At 40.6% G+C, this 26235-nt stretch overlaps 2 protein-coding genes and 1 long non-coding RNA gene across 3 annotated transcripts; all 3 read right to left on the bottom strand.

Moving 5' to 3' along the window:
- Positions 1 to 8332: 8332 nt before the first annotated feature.
- Positions 8333 to 10096, bottom strand: LOC124860394. Its single transcript, XM_047353702.1, has 2 exons — positions 9606 to 10096; positions 8333 to 9519 (listed from the first exon to the last, which is right to left on the bottom strand). The coding sequence occupies exons 1-2, from the start codon at positions 10056 to 10058 to the stop codon at positions 8443 to 8445; spliced, it is 1530 nt and encodes a 509-aa protein (XP_047209658.1). The 5' UTR covers positions 10059 to 10096; the 3' UTR covers positions 8333 to 8442.
- Positions 10097 to 10105: 9 nt separating this feature from the next.
- On the bottom strand, positions 10106 to 12236 carry LOC124857859. Its single transcript, XM_047349409.1, has 5 exons — positions 11818 to 12236; positions 11394 to 11721; positions 10501 to 11302; positions 10262 to 10419; positions 10106 to 10114 (listed from the first exon to the last, which is right to left on the bottom strand). Exons 1-5 carry the CDS (start codon positions 12234 to 12236, stop codon positions 10106 to 10108), a joined length of 1716 nt encoding a protein of 571 aa, XP_047205365.1.
- Positions 12237 to 12380: 144 nt separating this feature from the next.
- On the bottom strand, positions 12381 to 13976 carry LOC124879457. The gene is made up of 6 exons (XR_007041038.1): positions 13957 to 13976; positions 13705 to 13791; positions 13545 to 13577; positions 12985 to 13056; positions 12825 to 12911; positions 12381 to 12563 (listed from the first exon to the last, which is right to left on the bottom strand). It is a non-coding gene; the product is annotated as an uncharacterized LOC124879457 (long non-coding RNA).
- Between the last annotated feature and the right edge of the window lie 12259 nt (positions 13977 to 26235).

The following is a 26235-nucleotide window of genomic DNA, read 5'->3' as shown; positions in this document are numbered from 1 at the left end:
GCTGACTAATTTCGATGCGGAGAAGCTCTACTTTGAGCTTCCCCTGGATGACCGAGCTCCTCACCTTATCTCTATGGCTGAGTTCAGCCACCGAGAGCAGGAGGAAACTCATTTCGGCTGCTTATATCTCGTTCGTTTGGGCCAGAATCCAGATGGAACATTCTGTACAGACTGCTGGCGTCGCGAGGGCCAAAGCCACATACAGGTCCTTCTCAAAATATTAGCATATTGTGATGAAGTTCATTATTTTCCATAATGTCATGATGAAAATTTAACATTCATATATTTTAGATTCATTGCACACTAACTGAAATATTTCAGGTCTTTTATTGTCTTAATACGGATGATTGTGGCATACAGCTCATGAAAACCCAAAATTCCTATCTCACAAAATTAGCATATCATTAAAAGGGTCTCTAAACGAGCTATGAACCTAATCATCTGAATCAACGAGTTAACTCTAAACACCTGCAAAAGATTCCTGAGGCCTTTAAAGCTCCCAGCCTGGTTCATCACTCAAAACCCCAATCATTGGTAAGACTGCCGACCTGACTGCTGTCCAGAAGGCCACTATTGACACCCTCATGCAAGTGTGTAAGACACAGAAAGAAATTTCTGAACGAATAGGCTGTTCCCAGAGTGCTGTATCAAGGCACCTCAGTGGGAAGTCTGTGGGAAGGAAAAAGTGTGGCAGAAAACGCTGCACAACGAGAAGAGGTGACTGGACCCTGAGGAAGATTGTGGAGAAGGGCCGATTCCAGACCTTGGGGGACCTGCGGAAGCAGTGGAATGAGTCTGGAGTAGAAACATCCAGAGCCACCGTGCACAGGCGTGTGCAGGAAATGGGCTACAGGTGCCGCATTCCCCAGGTCAAGCCACTTTTGAACCAGAAACAGCGGCAGAAGCGCCTGACCTGGGCTACAGAGAAGCAGCACTGGACTGTTGCTCAGTGGTCCAAAGTACTTTTTTCGGAAGAAAGCAAATTCTGTATGTCATTCGGAAATCAAGGTGCCAGAGTCTGGAGGAAGACTGGGGAGAAGGAAATGCCAAAATGCCAGAAGTCCAGTGTCAAGTACCCACAGTCAGTGATGGTCTGGGGTACAGTGTCAACTGCTGGTGTTGGTCCACTGTGTTTTATCAAGGGCAGGGTCAATGCAGCTAGCTATCAGGAGATTTTGGAGCACTTCATGCTTCCATCTGCTGAAAAGCTTTATGGAGATGAAGATTTCATTTTTCAGCACAACCTGGCACCTGCTCACAGTGCCAAAACCACTGGTAAATGGTTTACTGACCATGGTATCACTGTGCTCAATTGGCCTGCCAACTCTCCTGACCTGAACCCCATAGAGAATCTGTGGGATATTGTGAAGAGAACGTTGAGAGACTCAAGACCCAACACTCTGGATGAGCTAAAGGCCGCTATCGAAGCATCCTGGGCCTCCATAAGACCTCAGCAGTGCCACAGGCTGATTGCCTCCATGCCACGCCGCATTGAAGCAGTCATTTCTGCAAAAGGATTCCCGACCAAGTATTGAGTGCATAACTGTACATGATTATTTGAAGGTTGACGTTTTTTGTATTAAAAACAATTTTCTTTTATTGGTCGGATGAAATATGCTAATTTTGTGAGATAGGAATTTTGGGTTTTCATGAGCTGTATGCCAAAATCATCCGTATTAAGACAATAAAAGGCCTGAAATATTTCAGTTAGTGTGCAATGAATGTAAAATATATGAATGTTAAATTTTCATCATGACATTATGGAAAATAATTAACTTTATCACTGCACGGTGGTGCAGTTGGTAGCACTGTTGCCTTGCAGCAAGAAGGTCCTGGGTTTGATTCCCGACCGGGGGTCTTTCTGCATGGAGTTTGCATGTTCTCCCCGTGCATGCGTGGGTTCTCACCGGGTACTCTGGCTTCCTCCCACAGTCCAAAGACATGCCTGTTAGGTTAATTGGTCTCTGTAAATTGCCCTTAGGTGTATGAATGAGTATGTGGTTGTTTGTGTGTTGCCCTGCGATGGACTGGCGACCTGTCCAGGGTGTACCCTGCCTCTCGCCCATAGACTGCTGGAGATAGGCACCAGCTCCCCCGTGACCCACTATGGAATAAGCGGTAGAAAATGATTGACTGACTGACAATATGCTAATATTTTGAGAAGGACCTGTATACCCAAAAATTCAGGGTCACTTTACCACCAACGACCCCGGCACATATGGAGGGCCATCAAGTACATCACAGAGTACAGCACCAGGGATGTACAATGCCCAAGGGACTCCTCCTTGCCAAATGCACTCAACAGTTTCTATGCCCACTTTGAGGACCCTGACACACACCACAGCACCAGACTTACACCACCACCTAGTGACATGCTCATCAGTGTGACCACAGCAGGCATGAGAAAGACCCTCCAAGGAATCAACCCCTGCAAGGCTGCAGGCCCTGAAAACATCCCAGGGCACTGAGGTACTGTGCACATCAGCTGTCTGAGGTATTGGCAGATATCTTCAACACATCACTGTCACTGGCATCTGTCCCATCTGCTTAAAGGCTGCTACTATTGTCCTCGTCCCCAAGTGCTCCACAGTGACATGCCTGAATAACTACTGATCTGTAGGCCTAACCCCGGTAGTCATTAATTGCTTCGAAAGGCTCATATCAAGGACTGCACTGAAGTCACTGTAGAACCCCATCAATACAGGTAGAACCAATCCACTGATGATGCCAACTCATCAGTCGTCCACACAGCCCTCACCCATCTGGAGAGCAGTAACTCCTACGTCTGTCTACTCTTCCTGGATTTCTCCTCAGCCTTCAATACCATTATCCCACAGACCCTCATGCAGAAGCTCTTTTCTCTTGGACTGAGTCCCACACTGGGGAACTGGGTCCTGGACTTTCTGACCAACACACCTCAGACAGTCAGGATTCACAACACTCTTTCCTCCTCCAACCCCCTCAGCACTGGCTTGCCCCAGGTCTGTGTGTTGAGCCCCCTCCTGTTCACTCTGCTGACGTATGACTGCTTGGCAAAACATCCCAGCTGTCATATAGTAAAGTTCAGAGACAACACAGCAGTACTGGGACAAATAAGGAAAAATGAGAGGAGGTGGAGCACCTGGTGCAGTGGTGTGGAAAAAACAACCTCTGCATCAATGTGAAGAAGACAAAGGAGGTGGTGGATTTCAAAAGGGAGAAGCACCCTCTCCCTCCTCTACACATCGGAGGAGCAGCTGTGGAAGTGATCCCCAGCTTCAGGTACCTGGGTGTGCACATATCCAATGACCTCTACACATCACAATGCAGGGGTAGGGCCCTCCGCATCATAAAGGACTCCACATATCCCGCACATAGACTGTTTCAGCCCGTCTCCTCAGGCCAGCGGCTGAGGAGCATTCAGAGCAAGACCACCAAGCTCAGAAACAGCTTCTTCCCTCAAGCTGTCAGACTGCTGAACTCAAGCCACTCTCTGTAGACTTTCCTACTACACATTGACGTGTACTAAACACTTCACCTACCAAAGGTGCAATATTTCACTCACTTAGACTGTCAGTGTGCCACAGGGCAGCTGTAGCTACAATGTAGCTCACCACTGTCAGTGTGTGAATGTGTGGATAAATGGGTGGATGACTGAATGTAGTGTGAAGCGCTTTGGGGTCTCTGGGGACTTGATAAAGCACTGTACAAGTACAGGCCATTTACCATTTACCACTTATAGATGCAATATTAAGGACTACCTCATGCGTTACATGTGTATTTAGTACTCTGCAAAGTAAATTTCAGTTTCACTATTTAACTGTGCATATTTTTTCTTTTTTTTTTTGCTCTTCGCTGCATATATTTTTACTGATTGCTATTTTTGTAGATTTAGCCTTGTTTGTTATATTTAGTTTTCTTTTTACTTACGTATTAAGCTTCTTAACTGGGACCTGAGTCCCAATTTTGTGTAAATGTGAGCTTGTATGACAATAATAATCCTAGAATCCTTGAATCCTTGAACAGTATATCAAGAGCTTTGCGTTTTAGCTCAGCTTCTTCTTCACCAAAACAGACCTGAGGAGTGCCCGCATTACTGCAGATGAAGCCCCAATTTGTCTGTCCATGTCCGATTCCATACTACCATCACTCATGAACAAGAAAAATGAAGATGACATCCAGAGGTACCCAAACCAGACACCATCCTCTTTATGACTATGCCTTGAGAGTCCAATGAGCACTGAGAAAACACAACACTGTGTCTGCTGTGGACCACTTCCAGTTCCTAGGAACCACTATTTCTCGAAACCTGGGATGGTCCTCACACATAGACAATGTTCTGAAGAAGGCCTAGCAGAGACTGTACTTCCTGCGGTAACTCGTGAAGTACAATCTCCCACAGGAGCTGCTGGTCATCTTCTACACTGGCATAATTCAGTCTGTCCTGTCTTCGTCCATCTCAGTGTGGTTTGGCTCATCCACAAAACAGGACAGGTCCAAACTGCAACGAACAATCTGTAGAGAGAATCATCAGGGCTGAAACTTTCCTCTATCCAGGACTTATATGGGTCTAGGGTCAGGAAAAAGGCAACTAAAATCTTTGCAGACCCCACACACAAACTGTTTAGGCTTTTACCTTTAGGTCAGTGCTACAGAGTGCTGTCTGCTAAAACCAGCTACCACAGAGAGAGTTTCTTCCCTCAGGCTGTTTCTCTGATGACAAATTAAATCCTCACTGAGAGCAAATTGTACCAAAGTCAAATTTATTGTTTGTCTTGACAAACTTACCAATAAAGTTGATACTGATTCTGATTCTGGCTACCCGGAACCTGTCAGCTGCTCAGGAGTCCACATGGACAACCAAGGCCTAAAGGCCTCCTTCTTTAGCCTGACGGCTTCCATTACCACTGATGTCCACCAGCAGGTCCTCATGGGTCAAGCACCAATAAACTTCAGGCAACAGCTCCCGGAAGCCACATCTGCAATGGAGGATCTGTCATGGTCCATTCCAATTCCATGTCCCCAACCTTCCTCAGGAAATGAAATTCTCTCGGAGGTGTGAATTGCAGATCATTGGGACAGGTTTCTCCACCAGATGTTCCCAGCTCACCCTCACCACCTATTTGGGTTTACCAGGTCTGTCCGGCAGCCTCCTTTGCCACTGGATCCAACTCACTACCAGGTGGTGATCGGTTCAGAGCTCTGCCCCTCTCTTCACCAAATTGTCCAAGATGTAACACCACAGAGTATGCCTCTATCTATGCCATTGATATACAAGTAAAAATAATCTGTCAAATATAACTGAGGTAACAGATGTTAAATAAAAGATAATTTTCCAATTTTGGACTTTATAATTCCTGTAAAACTGCTGATTGTTTGGCTTTTGATATATTTTTGTCTTTGGAAATGCTACACATAGAAGAAAAGACAATGCTTTGGTCTACAGTAAATTGCAAAAAGCAATTCAAGGTTGTTCACAATACAACCAAAAACTTGAATGCACTTCATTGGGATTTTATGTGATAAATGGCATAAAGTAATTGTGAAGCAGAAGGAAAAGGACAAAAGGGCTTTCAACATTTTCTTCCAAATAAAAAGTTACAAATTGTCACGTGAATTTGTATTTAGACCCTTTATTCTGAATAATATTTAATGCAGCCAATTGCTTTCAAGAAACACCTAATTCGTAAATAGAGTTGACCAGTGTGAATCTAGAATAAATGCAGCTTTTTGTTCACATTAGTGAAAAATCAATCTCATTATGCAGCTTTCTGCAGAAACAGGAAAGTGGTTCAGAGTTGGAGCTAAATACAGCCACAGCTTTAATGCAATGTTTTCATCAAAGCATATTAATTGTTAAAAGGTCCCAAAGTCAAGACTTAAATCCAGCTGACGAGCCATGAAAATTAATGTTCTTCAAATCAAAAATGTTAAGTCTCTAGATGTTCAAAGCTGTAACCAACATATACCTAAAAGAGGTTGAGCTATAATTGCAGTGAAAAGTATTTCAACAAAGTATTGACTCTACATGACTGAATACAAATACAGGTCCTTCTCAAAATATTAGCATATTGTGATAATGTTAATTATTTTCCATAATGTAATGATGAAAATTTAACATTCATATATTTTAGATTCATTGCACACTAACTGAAATATTTCAGGTCTTTTATTGTCTTAATACGGATGATTTTGGCATACAGCTCATGAAAACCCAAAATTCCTATCTCACAAAATTAGCATATCATTAAAAGGGTCTCTAAACGAGCTATGAACCTAATCATCTGAATCAACGAGTTAACTCTAAACACCTGCAAAAGATTCCTGAGGCCTTTAAAACTCCCAGCCTGGTTCATCACTCAAAACCCCAATCATGGGTAAGACTGCCGACCTGACTGCTGTCCAGAAGGCCACTATTGACACCCTCAAGCAAGAGGGTAAGACACAGAAAGAAATTTCTGAACGAATAGGCTGTTCCCAGAGTGCTGTATCAAGGCACCTCAGTGGGAAGTCTGTGGGAAGGAAAAAGTGTGGCACAAAACACTGCACAACGAGAAGAGGTGACCGGACCCTGAGGAAGATTGTGGAGAAGGGCCGATTCCAGACCTTGGGGGACCTGCGGAAGCAGTGGACTGAGTCTGGAATAGAAACATCCAGAGCCACCGTGCACAGGTGTGTGCAGGAAATGGGCTACAGGTGCCGCATTCCCCAGACCTGGGCTACAGAGAAGCAGCACTGGACTGTTGCTCAGTGGTCCAAAGTACTTTTTTCGGATGAAAGCAAATTCTGCATGTCATTCAGAAATCAAGGTGCCAGAGTCTGGAGGAAGACTGGGGAGAAGGAAATGCCAAAATGCCAGACGTCCAGTGTCAAGTACCCACAGTCAGTGATGGTCTGGGGTGCCGTGTCAGCTGCTGGTGTTGGTCCACTGTGTTTTATCAAGGGCAGGGTCAATGCAGCTAGCTATCAGGAGATTTTGGAGCACTTCATGCTTCCATCTGCTGAAAAGCTTTATGGAGATGAAGATTTCATTTTTCAGCACGACCTGGCACCTGCTCACAGTGCCAAAACCACTGGTAAATGGTTTACTGACCATGGTATCACTGTGCTCAATTGGCCTGCCAACTCTCCTGACTTGAACCCCATAGAGAATCTGTGGGATATTGTGAAGAGAACGTTGAGAGACTCAAGACCCAACACTCTGGATGAGCTAAAGGCCGCTATCGAAGCATCCTGGGCCTCCATAAGACCTCAGCAGTGCCACAGGCTGATTGCCTCCATGCCACGCCGCACTGAAGCAGTCATTTCTGCCAAAGGATTCCCGACCAAGTATTGAGTGCATAACTGTACATGATTATTTGAAGGTTGACATTTTTTGTATTAAAAACACTTTTCTTTTATTGGTCGGATAAAATATGCTAATTTGTGGGGGGGAGGGGGAGGGGGAGGAGGGGGGAGAGAGAGCCGGGTTCAATCCCACCAAAAGGACATGCGTTCTAAAGCACCTTTTTTTTTTGTTAACTTTTTTTGGCCACAAATAAAGCATAATATGGTTGCTTATTGTGCATTGTAGACCATTTTCAATTATTTTAAGTTACAATTTAGTGCTTCATAAGTGCTATCATAGAGCTGTAAACTGCTAAAATAATGTAATCTAAATATGATTTCTCTTTTACACTCAATTAGTTAACCTGGCAGGAGACAGATTGATCTGCAAATAACATTAACTCTTGCGTGTATATCAAAAAGAGTAACTAAAGCACACTTGGGCACAATGATCTTGGCTTCATAAAAAGCTCTGCAATGAGGACCCATTATTATCAAATGGGAAATTTGAGCATAAAGCACAGTAAATCTTATGCCAGGTTAATTTGAGTTGTCAAAGTTGTTTTGACACCAGAACAGCAGGTGCATGCCCTTCAGATAAACCCTTTGTTCTAAGTTTTATGACCAGTCCACTTAAGGTTGTTGACATTTCATTACTGTTTGAAGTACAAAAATTTCAAGGTGTAATGGGCCCCAATGAATGTGCATTTATTGCACATGGATATCTCAATTCATTCATGATGTAGAGTATACTGCAACCTATTAGCATGTATGGACCTACTGAATATACAGTTGTTTTCCCTTTAATATGGTTACCTTCACATAAGCATGCTAGAGCACATTACAGTCACTATCAGCAAATATCTAAACAAAGAGGTCAATAAGCTGAGTAATTTTCATTTGTTATTCTTTATTTAAAAACATGATATATACACACGCACACATCCTATATATAAATGAACATATATTCACACTCTAACATCCTGTATATAAATGAACATATATACACACTAACATCCTGTATATAAATGAACATATATACACACACACACACACGAACATCGTATATATAAATTAACATATACACACACACACACACAATAAAATTAGTATGAAAAAGTACCCAATTGTACTCCCTTATTTTCTCATCCTTCTGAGCCACTGCTCTTTGGTCAGTGTCTCCCTGTTTGGGCAGTAAATCCTGCCTTTGTATTGGCTATGGCCAGTTTCTGTGGTGCGTGGTTCACCGCATTTATTGCATCTGTTGGATGTGTCTATCCTTGTGTATTTGCGCTTTTTTTTTTGGGTTGTCTCTTGGGTTTGGGTAGGGCCTGTAGGTGTTGTTTTGGAATGTGGTGGGCATATGATGTTTGGTGTAGTGGGGGGTGGCAGCAGAAGCAGTGGCAAATTGTTGCCTGCTGCAGTGGTTGATGGCATGTGGAGTGGCATATAAAAAACTGTTGGCTGAGATGCAGGGGGTTTTGGCTGAATGGTTTTCAGCTCAGCTCTGTCTCTGACAGTGAGTTTTGTTTTTGCCTGGCCAGTGGTGTCAGGTGGCAGGTTGTAAGTGTGTTCATGTTTGTGTGGCGTGAGTTGAGTGGTCCTAGCATTTAGTGGGAGCAGTGGTTCACTGGCAATGGGCCGTTCCAGAGGCAGTACCAGCCCTTGCATCAGAATGGCAACATCTTGTGCTTTAAATCTTTTGTTATGCCACTGTATTAAGGTGGTCTGGTTTACAGTGACAAGTTGCACGGTTGTGTCTTCCATAATACTGCCATTCAAAATTAGCTGTCGAATTTTTTTGTAATCATTTAGACTGTGTGACCACCTAGAAAAAGTTTGGTGTCCAATTTTTTTGGGGCTACTATGAATGTTGCACAACCTAATAAAGATCATTTCAATAAGTCGGCTGCAATCTGGCCATTGAGCAGCAGAACCAGAAGAACCAAGTACACACCTTTTTGTGCTTTCAACTCCTGCATAAACAGCCTTCTTTTTGGGTGACCTAAATCGACCAGTGAGCAGTCGTTCCTGATGTCGTGCAGCATACAAAATCCAGTCTTTATCATTTTGCTCCAATGTATGCCAAAGACTCACAATGGTGTTGGCCTGCTGGTTGGTAAGAGTTAGGCCTTTTTCCTTTCGTAACTCCACCAAGTACTCCGCAAGCACATCAACACTATCCATTCCTGCCCTACTGTGTTCATCCACGGCCTATGGAGAAATGTTGCATTAAGTTTTAAATATCTCAAAAAGCTGAAACATCCTTAATTTTCAAAGCACACTGATATTTAACTTACAACTTGCTCTGAAGATGTAGTTTGCCCGGGTAACCCTGACGAAACAGTGGACTGGACCACAGCAGGCAACGCAGGCTGGAGCCCCGGCAGATGAGTGGGTTGTACCACAGCGGAGGACGCAGGCTGGAGCCCCGGCAGGTGAGTGGGTTGTACCACAGCGGAGGACGCAGGCTGGAGCCCCGGCAGGTGAGTGAGTTGTACCACAGCGGAGGACGCAGGCTGGAGCCCCGGCAGGTGAGTGGTTTGTACCTCAGCGGAGGACGCAAGGGGTGGAGCAGGCTGAGTTATAGGGTGGTCAGGAAGCACTGAGATCACATTGGATGTGTCCAGAAGTAAATCTGCAAGTGAAACCTCAATACTCTCAAGTTCCTCAAAGCCCTCATCGGCCTCTACTGGCTGTTGTATTTCTATTTGCTCCAGCAATGCATCTGCCTCCTCAGAATCTGGTGCCATATCCTGCAGTGGTTCATTATTCTGTCTCAGCAGGTGCTGCACTCCTATCAGTTCACCTGAAAATGCACAACCAATTTTGGATTACAAAAAAAAGAAAACAGCAGAGAATTAAATACAGGACAATGAGCATAAAACATACAGTATTGAATACCTGTGTATTTTGCAGGTGGTATAAAAGAGGGAACCAGCTTTTTGCCGAAAACCTTCTCATAATCGGTGTTCACGCTATGAACCAGTTCGCCAGAATAGCTGCGCAAACCAGAGGTTTCCGTCTCTACAGCAGTAGTTGCCCTGTTGTGGTTCCAGCGATGTAGTCCTTCCAAAAGGTAGATCTGGAAGTTAAGAGAGTTGGAACTGTTTCCTGGAATGAATACCAAACATTAGAAAGGGAAAAAGTACAGTATTTGTTGTAACTTAAGCAGCAATATTAAATTGCATGTACCTGGAATGTACCGGTTTAAGTGGCAGTGGAAAGACTCCAAAGATGTTGAACCTCTGGCACAGCACAGGGTCTGCCGCTGGACTCCTCCCTTAATGATGGTGCCAGTTTGTGTGTACAGCGCTACATCAGGTGGGTCCTGAATGCACTTCACATGCCTCTTCTGAAGAAACCAGATGTGCTGCATTCGGATGGGGTCCAGAAGAGGAACACCAAGCGAATCCTTTCCCTTGTCACTGATGAGCTCACCGATGAGCTGATCCAACAGCTGGATGGTTTGCTCTTCTCCACGCGTCCTCCTCCTGCAGTGCAGCTCCAACTCTTCCTTCGTAATTTGCCGATCTAGTTGCTTCTCAGTCAGAGCTGTCCAGCCATGCCCTTTAAGCTGTGCCCTCTTTGCCTCTCTCAGTTCATTAACATCAGCAGCATCCCATTCAAAAATACATGCCAACATACGAGCCATGAAAGTAGGGTACAGCTGGTGTGCATCAGTGATGCATCCCACAGCCAGGCGTCGCATAAAGTGCCAGATGTCAAGGCGAACAATCAAGTTAGGCCATTCACTAAATCTGGCCTTCAATTTGGTCTCACCCACTTCCTTGCAGCAGCCACTGTCCACATAGAGTGCAACAGGAGGGTCTACACTTGCAGCTTTATACCTGTCAACCAAGCCGTCAGCCATGAGGTCCAAACCTGGTCCCTCCCCAGCAATCAAGACACTGATGAGAACTTGACCCATCTCATTGCCAACGGAAGTCAGCCACTGTGCCGTGCCTTTTGCTGGTCCTGAGAGCTTCTTGGTGATCTTAAACAAATTTTAAATATTTTCATGGTCAACCAATAGTAGTTTCACCTTAAATAATTATATGATTATACAACAAAATTTTAAGATGTACCTTCCTGGTGGAATCAAGTTTTAAAATGGATCCATACGTGGAGGTGATACTAGCCTTGATATCCTCCAGCCTGTAAAGTATATCTTGGCTGTACACCACTGAAAGCCACTTATAGGTAGGCAGTGCCACAGGTTTAGGGGGCTCTTCAAAGGTTGGTGGCAACAGGTAACTTTTGCTAATAAAGGCAGCACACTCTTTGGTATAACGCACCACCCTTTTCATCCACTCCTCACTGTGGTTCTCTTTCAGCTGGCCAATAAGTTGGACTGGTCCATTCCCCAGACCTCGTTCCCGTAAGAGGCGTATCACCCTGATGTCACAGGCATTTCTGTAGTAAAAAACATAATAGTAATATATGCATACATATTTTTTTTACAAAAAACAAACAAAGCAAAAATTAAATCAAACAAAAGCAGCAACATACCGGCGGGTAAGAATGACTCTGAACTCAGAGCGATGGGCCATGTCCAGCTGCTCAAGAATTTCCCTATTCCAAGACAGGTAGCTCCGGCGGCACTTTGAGCATATCAATGTCTCTGTGACCAGGTTGTAAAAGCGGTCAATATCAAGCACCTGCCACACCCGCCTGTGAAGACCTCCACTGCTCAGAGGGTGCTTACAGGCTTGGTCAGTACAAAGGAGCCGAACCTTCCACAGCCTGTATGGCATCCACAGCAGTAAAGGATGGGCAAAAAACCTGGCCGATGTTGGGGCCTGATTGTAAATGAGAGACGGCTGAGGGGGAAAATACCACAGCTGGAGATGGTCCTGGAGTTCCAGTTTCCCTTTGGCACAAACTCTAAATAAGGCTGTTGAAACCCACTGGTGATGCTCCTCTGGCATGGTCTTAGGCCACAGAAGTGGGAGCCCAGCAGTGTTCTCAGGCTGGAATGGGTTCTTCAGACAGAGAAAAGGCCAAATCAAATGTAGAATAAAATTATGATTCAAACATAGAGACAATATTAAAGAAAAATGTTTAACTGCATTCACTCCTGAACTCTGCTCCTCCACTGGCTGTTGTCGTTTGGGAGCCGGTAATGGAGGAGCAAGAAGAAAGGTCTCTGCACTTTGAGGCTGTGGTGGAGAGATGTTGTGAAGAGAACCACCTGCTGGCACTGGATCCGCGCAAGAATGGGCTGCTGTGCTTGTACAAGCACGTGTTGCATTGGTCTGAAAATACAAGGTGAAAAGAACACTTTGATAAAATTTGAATTTCTTAAGATTTAAAATAGTAATAATAATGATAATAATAATATATATATTTCAGTGCTCACATGAGTTTTTCGTGCAACATTTATATTTGGCTTTGCATTCTCCACATGCCTGCCACCAAATCTGGACCTTTCAAACTTTAGAAAGTTATAAATATGACAATTGTGACTCAAAACAGGACTTTAAAACAAACTTTAAAACAGGAGCAATCATATTTACTGAAGAAAGGGTGAGTTTTGGCCTTTTTGCCGGAGTTCCAGGTGTGCTGCAACCTGTGGGGTATTTGACTGGAGTAACAGTCTGGAGCTGAAATATGACACAAATATAGGTTATTGCCATTATGAATTCTCATTCACATAAAGCAATAACATTCACCTACCATTATGGAACTACTTTGACTGCTAGTTGATTGGGCTGCACTGCTTGTGGGTCTAGATGAGGCTGTAGGCACCTGTTGCAGAACATATGTTTAAAACAATGTATATAAACAGGAGCATTCCCGAAACTCTTGAGAAAGAGAGAGATAATAGCCAAAATCATCAGTGATTTAAAGGAAACAGAATACTACTGCTCAATACTATGTTAATACTATAATTAAGGAAAGCAGGGAAGGGGATCTCTTTTGTACAGTGCTTTTCACAAGACACAAGTCATCCCAAAGTGCTTCACCAGGGTGAGGGGATTTTATTCATTCACTCAGTGGTGGTTGTAAGCATGTAGCCACAGTTGTCCTTAGAAGTGGAGTGACAGAAACATGGTTGTAAAAGCATGCGCCAATGGACTCTCCAATCACCAACAACCACTCGCACACTTCATTCATAAAGAAGAATCAATAAGTACCCATTTCATGCAAATGATGTGACCAATTAAGAGGTTTTTTGTTTTGTTTTTTATTATATTAGTGATGAAGTTAGTTTAAACCTTATGACCTTCTTTTACCTGCTAATCCTTTTCCTCTGCTGTGGAACAGACCTGTTGCCAGAGCAGCCCAGAAATAAACAACAAATAGTCCAAGAATGCATTATGAGAAAGAAATGCATCTTTACACTGTATGCATACTGCGTCAACTGTAGTTGAAAAAGGCCCAAATTTGGCTTACCTTAGGAAGATGAAACCCACACAAACACCCTTGTGGCTGGGAGAAAAGTGTCCGCTGGCCTCTCAGCAGTAGTGGGCACTTCTCTATCTGTAAACAGTGCACAAGATGAACTTTACTACCTCTAAATATACAGTCTGTCTTAAAACATAATTTGTCATTTTATGCTCATACATGCGTGATGTACAATATATTAACCACTTGTAAATTAGCTTAAAAATAAAATGTATTTCTTTGGATTATTTTCTAACACACCTTCTGATACAGAGTGTACCATTTCTGTTGCCTTGGGGCAGGTTGGTTACCTGCATCTGTTGGCCAGACACCAGTGGAAGCAAAAGACCTCAGTCTAGAGAACCACTCGTTATCATCCATAGCCTTGTGGCTTTTGGAGTTTTGTTTAGACATTTTCTGTAATGACAGATAAGCAATTTTATTCAAGTTGCATTTACATAAACTCATCACAGCAAGTACCCAAAAGGGTGGATTACAAAGACATGTATGCAACACAATATAAAACACATTCATACTAACAGCCAGGGCTTGATATCAGCACTGAAATAAAATAAAAATAAACTATATATCCTTTTAGATTTTATTAGATTTTATGGTGTTTCCCTATAAAATAAATAATTTTATTTTTACTCTTGGATGAACATGGTAGCAACACATGCTAAGTTGTATTTGTTGAGATTGTAAAGCATTACATTTGTTTTAGATTGCATTAATATGAACCTGACAGTTTGTCAACTGGACTGCTTTAGCCAACTACGGACAACTTTAGCGGCAACAAAAGGCCAATTATATTGTATATAATAAAAATAACTGAATATTCAACAATGCATACAAAAGTCTTACCCAAACCGACGACAGCACACCAACAATGAGCTCTGGTCATCAAGTTGCCGGTACCGGGTAGGCGGGACATTTGTTTATTTTTTTTTCTATTTGTCATTACAATGTGACAAATGTGAAAATGTTCAAAGAATATAAATCATTTTGCTTCCAAAAGAGCATGTGGTTAATCTTCCTTACAAAGTTGGTGATCTCAGTCTGGCCTCGTTACATAGATGCTTTAAAAATGATTTTGAAATCACCATACAGAACTGTAGTATTCATTAATACAATTAGTCTGTACATTTAAACTTTGACCCATCTGGGTGTCCTTCATAGAACATGAAACTGAGTCAGCTTTTTGTGTGTACTACAAATTCACCGACTTACCAATTTACCTCTCACTGCATTGATAATAGAATTACAAAGGATGATGAATTCCATTGAGTTGTAATAAATGATTTGGTGGTAGAATTATCTTTCTGCTAATAAATGATGATCACCTTTTCATGACTCATGTTTTAAGACCACCAAACACCTACATTCAGCTTAGCAGCTTTCATCCATCAGTAGAATGCTAGCAGTTGTGATCAATCCTGCCATGCTTTCAGTATCAGCAAACCCATGTTCAGTTTGACTTTAACACCATAGTAATGTTAACATTCCTGGAGAAGGGAAAGAAATGCATAAATCAATGAGTGGATTAGACCACAGACATTGAATAATGGAAGAGCAGCTAAGATGGAAAGTAGGAAGACATGGTGATTTTACTAGGGCGTAGCACAGCTAATTTGTAGCTGTAACCATTTGAATTATAAAAGGCAAACCAAACACTGCATGTAAACAGATAAAAATGTCAGTGTTCTAGAGAAGGCTCATAGAACTCTGGTGAGAGATCAAAACTTGCTAGCTTTATTTTTGGAGAGACAAGTTCAAGATGTTGGATCACTGTCTTATTTTTTTCCAGTCCTGCAGACACAATGCTGCAGGTGGTCTGACAAGTGCATTGTTTCATCACTTTATATTAACCTTTAATTTCAGTCTTTTTTTTCTGAACTAATTAATGTTGTATTATAATCAAATTTCTAAATGTTATTAGCAATGCATACTGAGCAATAAAAATAGAATAAAAGATAGATAGTTCTAAAAACATATGCATTTACAAACCTTTTAGCAACATAAAAAAAAAAGTTTATTCTGCTTATACACATCTTCCTCAAGAACCTTAATATACATTAGTCTTTTGAGTACTACTACAACTCATTTTGGTGGTTGATTCTTATGTTTTCTGGAGTAAGATTTTAACAATCCCAACATGCCAAAATCTTTCCATGAATTTGGATTTTACACACAGCTAATCTACTCATCCTCATTTGTGGGTTAAGGTGGATGGTGGATAGGGGATAAATAGCCAGGAGAATACCTTTTTCTTACTGTAACATACACAGTTTGGTTACCTGCTAAGCTAGGAAGCTGCCTCAGATTTTTTTTAGATATGTTGACAAATTTCTACCGCACATGTTCACCGCTGCAACAAAATCAAAGCAAACTGCGTCTTACTTATCACAGCAAAACAAGCTAAATGCGATGTTGACATCACAGAATACTGAATTTCACACCCCTAATCCCCTTAATATATATGTACTAAAGAACAGGAGTGCAAACATACTTCACAGATGTGAATGAACTTTGGGACCCAAAAGATTGCTTTTATTTCCACATTTAGACCCACACAAAGTGTTTGACAGTACACCAACATACATAGCAAGACACAAAACAGCCGCTTAAGGCACAGTGAGACAAAAGGTACAATACACAGAAGGCTTGGTATAGTACATTCGTAGTGGTGCCATTGCCATCGTCAGAGTTGCTGTTTTACTTTGCAGTGATGCTGGATTAAAAAGAAATGTAGGGCTGCAATCAAGAGAAAATCCATCTGTTTGGGCAAATAGATATGAGCTTTGCGTGTCAAAGCCCCCATGTTCCAGATAAAGTGACATAAAAACATCTTTGCATTTTTTAAGCCTTAAAAATTCATTTAGAAAAAATAGATGGTATAATGTCAGTTGTGGAAAATATAAACAATTTGTTTCACTACAAGATAGGCAAATCAAGTCACAGAAGGACTTAAATGGATTGAAAGATGTTTCCATTTTTCTTCCAACTGCCTCTGGCAAGAGTTTGAGTTTGCCACTCTTGGACTGAGCCAAGTAGTTGAAGTTAGCCCATGACACACTGTGATAAACAGATGACTTATCCAATAACCTGCCAAGTATATTTTTTAAAGTACTTGTCTAGGAAAACTTCACAAATGTAACAAACCACTGAATTTTTTACTGGATATCCCTTTACTTTTGGATTATTGGTGAGTTCCTTTTTCTCAGTTGACTTTTCTGCCAAACTTATAAAACCCTTCCTGATTTTTTGTATGTTTGTCATACTTAAATGTTTCACATCATCAAACAAATTTAAATATTAGTGAAAGACAACAAGTAAACGCAAAATGCAGTTTTTAAAAGGAAGATTTTTATTATTAATGGGAGAAAGAAAATCTAAACCTACATGGCCGTGTGTGAAAAAAGCTGATTGCTCCCTAAATCTGCAAACTGGTTGGGCCACCCATAGTAGTAACAATTGCAATCAAGTGTTTGCGATAACTTGCAATTACTCTTTTACAGCGCTGTAGAGGAACTTTGGCCCATTCATCTTTGCTGAATTTTTATAATTCAGCAACATTGGAGGGTTTTCTAGCTTGATTGGCATCTTCAATTCAATTCAATGATACTTTATTGATCCCCGAGGGGAAATTAGAATTCCAGTACAACACATCCAAACATACATCATGACACAAGACAAGGGGGGGACGGGTCACCGAGGCTTTGCTGCCCACTCACAGGCGCTGCCCTTGCTAGATAGGAAAGAAGCCACATTAAGTAAGTAGAGGGAAAAAATCGTATTTCACACTTTATCCTTAGCAGGATACAGTTTCAGATTGCAAAAAACCTCAGCACAAAGAAGCAACAAGTTGACAAAACAACATCCTGCCGGGAATGGTGAAGGTGGTGTGAGGGGGTGCATATGTTTATCTTGAGCATGTGTGTGTGTGTGCAAGTGAGTGTGTGCAAGTAAGTCCATGAAGCACTGTCACAGAGGCCATTGTTCTTGATGGTATGTTGGAATGTTCATCAACCGGTCACAAAGTTCTGAGCAGGTCTACAGATGTCCTCAGGGAATGGAGGGGGCAGAGGGAGCAGAGCATCATGTTTACATAACATCCAGGAGAGGTTGAAGATAGCCAGCCATCAAGGCCGTGCAGGGGAGCCAGATTCAGAAAAACAATAATTATTTGGGTTAGGCTGACTCTTAATTTTCTGTCAGCCTTGAGAGTCTCGCTGGTGCTTCTCAAAGGCTAATCCAAACAGCCAAATTCCTGGTCTTTCACCAGATCCGAGCGAACAACTTTCTCCAAGATTTATCCCATTTCACCCCTGAGTCCAGGAACCGCAACCTGCCTGCGATCCTCTGTAAGGATCACATCCAGTCTGCGATTCAGCTCATGTAACATCTCAGTCTGAGTGCTGATAACCCTGAAGATCCCATCACACATGCCAGGAAGCCTCACAATTGCCAGAACAGCTGCTGACATTCCCCGAATTTCTCGATATGCCAGGTAACCGCTGACTCCAAAAAGCAGAAATCCTGATATCAAACATCCAATTATATACATATCTTCCGCATCCTCGACTGACATTATCGACAAACACACAATCCTCCACTTCTGTCAGGAGTCCATTGTGTATCCAGAAAAAAACGTCCAGTCCGGACAAGTTGGGCTCTCCTTCACCCTGTCTTCTCCTCGAGAAAATTTGATCAAATGCATTGAGAGACCAGCTGAACAAATCCATAACTAAGAATTTGGAAGATATGCAAGAAGAGGCTCCAAAAAGAAGACAAGACACAGAGCTGAAGCAGGGCAGATATGGGAGGGGGTGCAGGAGACAGAGAAAAAGCGTCCTCCTCCACCAAGAGCAGAAAGAAAAACAGGATTCGTGTCAGGACTTTGACTAGGCCACCCTAAAGTCTTCACTTTGTTTTTCTTCAGCTATTCAGAGGTGGACTTGCTGGTGCGTTGTGGATTATTATCAGCTTGAGGTCATGAACAGATGGGTTGGAAATTCTCCTTCAGGATTTTATGGTTTCATCTATAACACCAAGTTTTTCTAGTCCTGAAGCATCAAAAAAGCCCCAGACCATCACACTACCACCACCATGATGTTCTCTTTCCGTAATGTGGAGTTACTTTTGCACCAGATGTAATAGGACACGCACCTTCAAAAAGCTTGACTTTTGTCCCGTCAGTCCACAGAGTATTTTCCCAAAAGTCTTGAGGATCATCAAGATGTTTCTTGGAAAAATTGAGACAAGCCTTAATGTTCTTTTTGCTCAACAGTGGTTTTCATCTTGGAACTCTGGCATTCAGGCATTTTTGCTCAGTCTCTTTCTTATGGTGGAGACATGAACACTGACCTAAACTGAGGCAAGTAATATCTGCAGTCCTTTGAATGTTGTTGTGGGGTCTTTTGTGACCCCTTGGATGAGTTGTTCCTGTGCTCTTGGGGTATGTTTGGTCGGCCAGCCATTCCTTTTCTCCATTTGTGGATAATGGCTCTCACTGTGGTTCGCTGTAGTCTCAAAGCTTAAGAAATGGCTTTATAACCTTTTCCAGACTGGTAGATCTCAAATGTGTTCTTTCTCATTTATTCCTAATATTTTTGGATCTCTGCATGATGTTTAGCTTTGGATGATCTTTTGTTCTACCTCACTTTGTCGGGCAGGTCCTATTTAAGTTATTTCTTGATTGAGAACAGGTGTAGTAGTAATTAGGCCTGTGTGTGGTTAGAGAAAGTGAACTCAGGTGTGAGAAACCATAGTTATGTTTTAACAAGGGGGGACAATCACTTTATCACACAGGCCCATGAAGGTTTGGATTATTATTGTCCCTTAATAATCAAAACCTTCATTTAAAACTGCATATTGTGTTTACTTGTCCCTTCTTTGACCAATATATACATTTGTTTGATGATCTGAAACACTTAAGTGTGACAAACATGCAAAAAAATAAGAAATCAGGAAGGAGGCAAACCCTTTTCCACACCACTGTATATAATAAGACTTAAATATAGCTTGTATGTAGTCTTTAAAAAAGAATTTATTCTCTTTAATGCAGTTAGTAGCTTAAAATCCGAATATTTTGTCATTGCGGGTGTTTCTCCCTCACACACAAACACATGGTACACTATCTCAACAATACTGAAAAACTCCCACAGAATGAAGTACAATGTTTTTAGTGTTTTTTGAGATATATTAGTCTCACCAATGAAGTACTTTGAGCCATCCGCATTGTACAGCCGTAGAGACAATGCCAAGCAGTCATATTTCAGACCAGTTTGGCTACATAATCTGTCTTTATTGTGAAAAATGCTTCCTACATAAAACAATTAAGGGCAGTAAGGAAGTCGTTGCAGTGGATTCACTTTATGCACTCTCCTCATTATAACAACTTGAGGGGGCGGTTATTCCTGGACAGTCTTTCAGTCCATACAGTAGACATCATTTGAAAGGATACGGTAGATCAGTACAGTGATACTGGTTGGATTTTGGGGTTGAATATAAACAGAGAGCGATGAGATGAGAGGTCTGCAAGGAAAAGCGAGGGAGGGAGGTTGCATAAGTGTACAAACAAATACCTCTTTAGAATTCTACACCACACTCTGCTGCTGTGTGTTTGGTTTCCAGGCAGCACTGCATTATTAATACACCCATGCCCACCATCCTCCCACCCCAGAGTAGGGAGAGTTAGTAGGGCGAGGGGGGGGGGGTGAATTTCGGGGTAGCCGGGAGTTAAGTGGAGAAATTTTGAAGGGGAAGGGGCTGTTTTACTTTAAAATGAAAAAATATAAGTAATTGCATTTTTTAGAAGCTGCAGTACATTTATTCCCTGTGACGGAGTATTAGGTGCATTGTTAATCAAAGAAAAAAAATATATAATTTTATAATAAATATTTTCTAGGCAAATTTGTGGCTTTACAAGGTCAGAAAATATCTTTGTTTGAATACTGTAATATTGAATATTAAATAATAGTATAAGTAAATGCCTTTTCTCATAAAAAACAATAATTTTTTTCTTGCAAATTTACAACTTTCCCACATCAAAAAAATTCTGGTTTTTTCTATTAAATATATGAAATTAATCTAGAAATGTTTGAGTTTTATGGCAAAACATTTGTCCTCTGACCACATTTTGTTTCTTTACAGTGGCCCTAATACTTTGTCAGAATTCCCTCAACATTGCAGTGCATTTAATAAATTTATAAATAAGCATAGTGTTGTTCTGTTTTTCTTGCCATTTTCTTAATGTCAGTTGAATTGGTATAAAGGATTCTACATTGGTGGCATGTCACAGAATTGCTTTTACAGTTGATACATGTTCTCCAAAAAGGTAAAGTGGCTCCCAAAATAATCAGTTACCAAACCAATGAAGAATATGCCACAATTGATGTGTTTCTTTTTTTGCTTAGGAACATAAAAACTTTCATAGTTTAATCCTACAAGATGTAATTTAGATTTTCTTCTTAATAAATATCCTCTTTAAGAACTGTGTAAAGTAATATCAAACCACATTATCCTACTGAAGATCAAAAGCCCCAATCCAAAAAAAAATGATAATATAAGAAAATTTATTTATTTATTAAAGGAATGTATGTATCTTAAAGGAATGTTTGTATCTGTTTGTGTGGTGGGTTATGCTTGCTGTGTGAATGGACACAACACATTGTAGGACCAAAGTTAAACCTATGATTTTTTATCGTCACACGCGGAGTCTCTCAGGTTTTGCAAATCAGCCAACAATTTGAAAATCCTGCCATGTGAAACAGGCAATTAAAGGTTGAGTGTTTGGTCAAGCGGTCAGCAGAACAGTAGCACCACATGGGACTGTACACTTACCATTGGTTTCACTCTGTACACCTCAAGAGTATAAATATCTTGGTGTTCACCCAGACAACAGACTTAAGTGGAAACAAAAAGGCAAAGTCATATACACAAATGGACAGAGCACACTGTACATCCTAAAGAACCTTCAGACCTTCAGTGTGTGCAGCAAGATTGGGATAGCAACATCAGAATGAGTAACTTAAAAGAGCTGATAAAGCTAAAAAAAAACTTCTGGGGACTGATCAGGAGCCTTCGGAGATAATTGTGCAAAGGAATATGTATTATAAAACTAAGAATAGACTGGACAACCCTGAGGATACTCTTTACAAGACTGTCATACAACAACAGACTGTCTTCAGTGAGAGGCTTTTTCAGAGCCACTGTAATATAAACCACAGGAGAGCCCTTCTGCCCATAGCTATCACCATCTACAATCACTCAATGAAGAAACTCGAATGTATGAGTGTGAATTTTAAAAACATTTTAGTGTTTTTGAATTTAATTTGATTAGGTACATGGGTATTTAATGTTTAATGTTTGTTTACATGTTGAAATGGACATTGTGTAGGTACAATATGGGGGTACCATTTGGTGAAGAGGGGCTGAGAAAGTTAAATTCATGTAGATGTGGGATATTTTACTTGCTCCCGAGAAGCACAACACATTTTCACGTCTATCTATAAAGTTAGTCATGCACCACAAGTAAATAATGTTAACAGTTGGACTGTTGTGGAACAATAATCAGTGATTGATTATGGGATTGCTTAGATTACTGCTAAGAAATCCACAAAGGCCATTACTGCAACAGATTAGATAAACAGTGTATTGGCCTTTTACTCACATGCGATACATGGGTTAACCTTAATGTTTATATTAGCTAATATCAGCTAATCAGAGTATTAGACAGGATTTTTTTTACATGGTGTCTTTTTTATCCTTTGTACATGTTGTTCCAAAACTCACTATACTTGATGATATCTGACATTATAGAAATGAGCAATTCTTTTAAACTTCTGGCCGAAGATGAAATTTTCACTGTGATGAATGGTCTCTCTCCCTGTCACATATTCTTTCTCTCCAAGTCTAATTAACAAACTCGGACGTATCTGGGATACCAGAAACCTGGCAGTTACTGAGCAAGAGAAAAAGGCATAGAAGAGAGAAAGTGAAAGGCAAGCAAGAGACAGACAGAGAGATAAAAATTCCAATTTCCCCAGTCACTGACATCATACGCAACACATTGTGCCTCCTCACAGATTGGCATCAAGTGTCCCTTGATGTTGCAGCCACCATTGGTAAAATGTTATGTGTTAACCTTTGGCAGCCAAAATGTGGGTGTTTTTTGAAGCTGGCACATTTCCCTCAACACTTTTAATTCAACTATTTGATGCAACTTCATTCCCTATTCAAGGTAACGATGTCGAAGAAATGTATTCTCGCAGAATAAAAACTGTGTCCTTCCTATGACCTCCCATCTTTTTAAATCAAATGGTCAGCAAAGCACTGAGCAAAAGGTCATACACTTCTCGTCAAGAAGAAAGCAAGCCGCTCTAAATAGATTTCTACAACCTTCTTTTTTTTTTCTTAAGTTTTAGATTCATGATAAATCTGGTTTTAAGTGCTGGCTATTGTAAATATGATGTTACTAATTACCATCACCTTTTCTTAAATTGTGCATATTGTGATGATTGTGAATGTGCTTAAAATGGCCTTTCTAAGGGCCTTAGACAGCTTGTCAAACCATGGTTCAAAACCATGACCAAAAGAGTGATACATTACCATGCAATGTTATTTATGCTTGAGAACCAAGGGATTATCTTGAAGAATTTGGAAATTAAGTTAACTTCAAACAACCAATCACAATGCAAGATCAGATAAAACATTGTTTTAATTAAATAACATTTAAAGAATGATTTGCTGAATAAAACCAACGTTCTGGATGACTAATTCTGAATGGTGTTTAATTTGCTGCCTTTATTTATTAAAACAATATTTAAGGAAATATTATTTTGAAGAAGAACCAAACCTTTTGAATAAATACAGTAGGTCTTAATTAAACAAAAAGTTGCATAACTATTTTGGTCATGGTTTTCAACAATGTTTGATTCACTTGTTTATATTGTACATAGCCCATTAGTCTTCATTATTCTTTCATTTTGCTTGGTAGTTTAGTTGGGTTGTTTTAGCATAGTGTTGAGAATTACAATCATGTAATTTCATGCTATTAGTTTAGTTTGCATGTGAGAACATTAAACTGAGATTTGACATGAGTGAGCCTTGAGGAGAAAGCACAGATCACAGCAGGGGGGTCAGGATGGCACAAGGGTGAAACAGAGGTTAGAAGGTTCTCGGCAGCTGAAAGCAATGAAAGCTGGCTGTAGGGACAATAAAGCAATAAATGTTAACTTTTGGCCATGGTATAGATGCCACAAGGGAGCTTGGCTGATTTACAACACCTGACGGAAAAAGGGAAGGCACAGTCAGTAAGCTTTGAAGTCAACAGTATAAAGATGTACTAGAACTTACATCTGGGTAAAGACAGCCATGCTTTGCTGAAATCGATCTCTCTCCGTAAGGGCCCTTATGTAATTTTCTTTCCTTTATGTAATTTTCTTTCTTTGTGTTATTTTGTATATTCATGTTGCATTAGAAATCATTGGACTTATTATCTCCCAAATTAAACTTGCGTTAATCTTAATTTCCTGCTCTTCATCTGTTCTTTCTCACGACATCCGGACTGGGAGAGGTTGAGGCCGCAAGAATATCAGTGATAGCATTATTTTACCTCAACAATTGTAAAGGCTTTGTTGATCGAAATATGTTTAACTTATTTTTGTTAATACATTTTTGTATTTTAAGAGATTGTGTGAATTCATTCTGTGTGTGAACAGAGTTTTGCTGTTCAATAAATGCCAGAGATTGGCTTTTCCCTTTCAATGTTGTCCTCTACCATTGCCTTGTTGAGCTGGTATACACAGGACAACCCTTAACAGACCAAATTATTATTTTAATATCAAATAATATATTCATAATCACAACACTCCTTTAAACCATGGTATTCACTCTCACTTCAACAATCAAGAGCACCTCAAACTAAATGTCTGAGGTTATTTCTGATAGATTTTCCTCAGTTTTATTATTTTTCTGTTGTACTTACTTAAAAATAATACCAAATGTCTAAATTTGTCAGAAAACCACAGTAGCTGTTGTGAGGTGTCCTATTTTAACAATACAGCATGTTGCAAAATAATTTATACCACTTGGACTTTTTTGCAGTTTGACAATTAACAACCACAAACTTTAATGTATTAGGATGTTTTTTATTAAAGAGCAGCTCAAACTAGTGCACAGTTGTGAAGTGGAAGGAAAATCTGCACAGTTTTTTAAACTATTTCACAAATAAAAACCCTAAAACATATGTTTTGTAAATTTGTTCATTCGGCCCCCTTTACTCTTTTATCTCTAAATAAAATAAATTGCAACCAACACACTATAAAGTTCACTTAAATAATAAATATACTACAATTTAGTCTAAATTAGTTTTATTTTAATTTAATTTTAGTATAAATACAAGTGGTTTGGGAATGGCCTCAAAGGTTTATTAGCGAGGATTAATGTACAAACAACATCATGAAGTCCAAGGTACACAGCAGAAGGGTCAGGGTTGAAGTTCAAAAAACCTTTAAAGCAGGGTTATGTAAAAAAAAACATTATCCCAAGCTTTGAACATCTAAGAACTGTTAAATCCATCATCTGAAAAACAGAAAGAGTATGACATAACTGCCATCCTACCAAGAAAATGACCATCCACGTAAACTAACAGGTCTAGCCAGGAAAGTATTAATCAGATTAGCAGGCAAGAGTCTTATGATAACTCTAGAAGAGTTGCTGAGATCCTAACCCCAGGTAGGAGAATCTGTTCAGATGTTAACTAATAGCCCTGAAATTTTTCTTTTTGAGACCGTGGAAAGAAGAAAGCCAAAGAAAGAAAACCCTAATAGGTCCTGTTTGCAGTTTGCCATTTGCCTTGTAAGGGACATACCAAGATCAGATCTGAACAAGATTTAACTTTTTGGCCAACACGTAAAACACTATGTGTGCCAGAGAAAACGAACACACTTTCCCCTCTGTAAATAATGGTGGTGGCAGCATCATGCAGTGAGATTGCATTCCGGAATCTTGGTCAGAGTAGATAAATAGATTAAGAGACATAGCAGGGGCTTCTGAAAGAAAGCCTTTTAGCAGCTGCAAAAGACTTAAGACTTAAACATTTAGCCAAAGCTACATTTGAATGCCTTAGATATTCATGTAATCCCAGCCAGACGTAGACCGAGTCCAAGTAACAATATGTGTCAATGTTTAAAAATTGTGCTCACAGACGCTCAGCCTCCAATCTGACTAAACCTGAGCTATCTTGCAGAGACAAATAGGTAGAAATGTCAGTCTCAAGATGTGCAAAGCAAGTAAATACACCCCAAATAACCTGGGATCTCATCTATAAACATGGCATACACACAAAATGAAGCCTGAAACTGTCGTATGTCACTTTCCACGCAAAGGTTGTGATTTGTAAAAAACTAACTTGATGGGAGAATGTGCGGTCCCTCATGCAGAGTCTCGTTTTTGGAAACAGGGAAAACTGGCGACGTAGATGGTGAGGTGGGGAATTGAAGCCACACTGCATCATGGCTCCTCTCAGACATTCAA

The sequence above is a fragment of the Girardinichthys multiradiatus genome, chromosome 2, assembly GCF_021462225.1.
Source record: "Girardinichthys multiradiatus isolate DD_20200921_A chromosome 2, DD_fGirMul_XY1, whole genome shotgun sequence".
NCBI classification, from domain to species: Eukaryota; Metazoa; Chordata; class Actinopteri; order Cyprinodontiformes; family Goodeidae; genus Girardinichthys; species Girardinichthys multiradiatus.
This window is presented reverse-complemented; position numbering and strand designations above follow the sequence as displayed.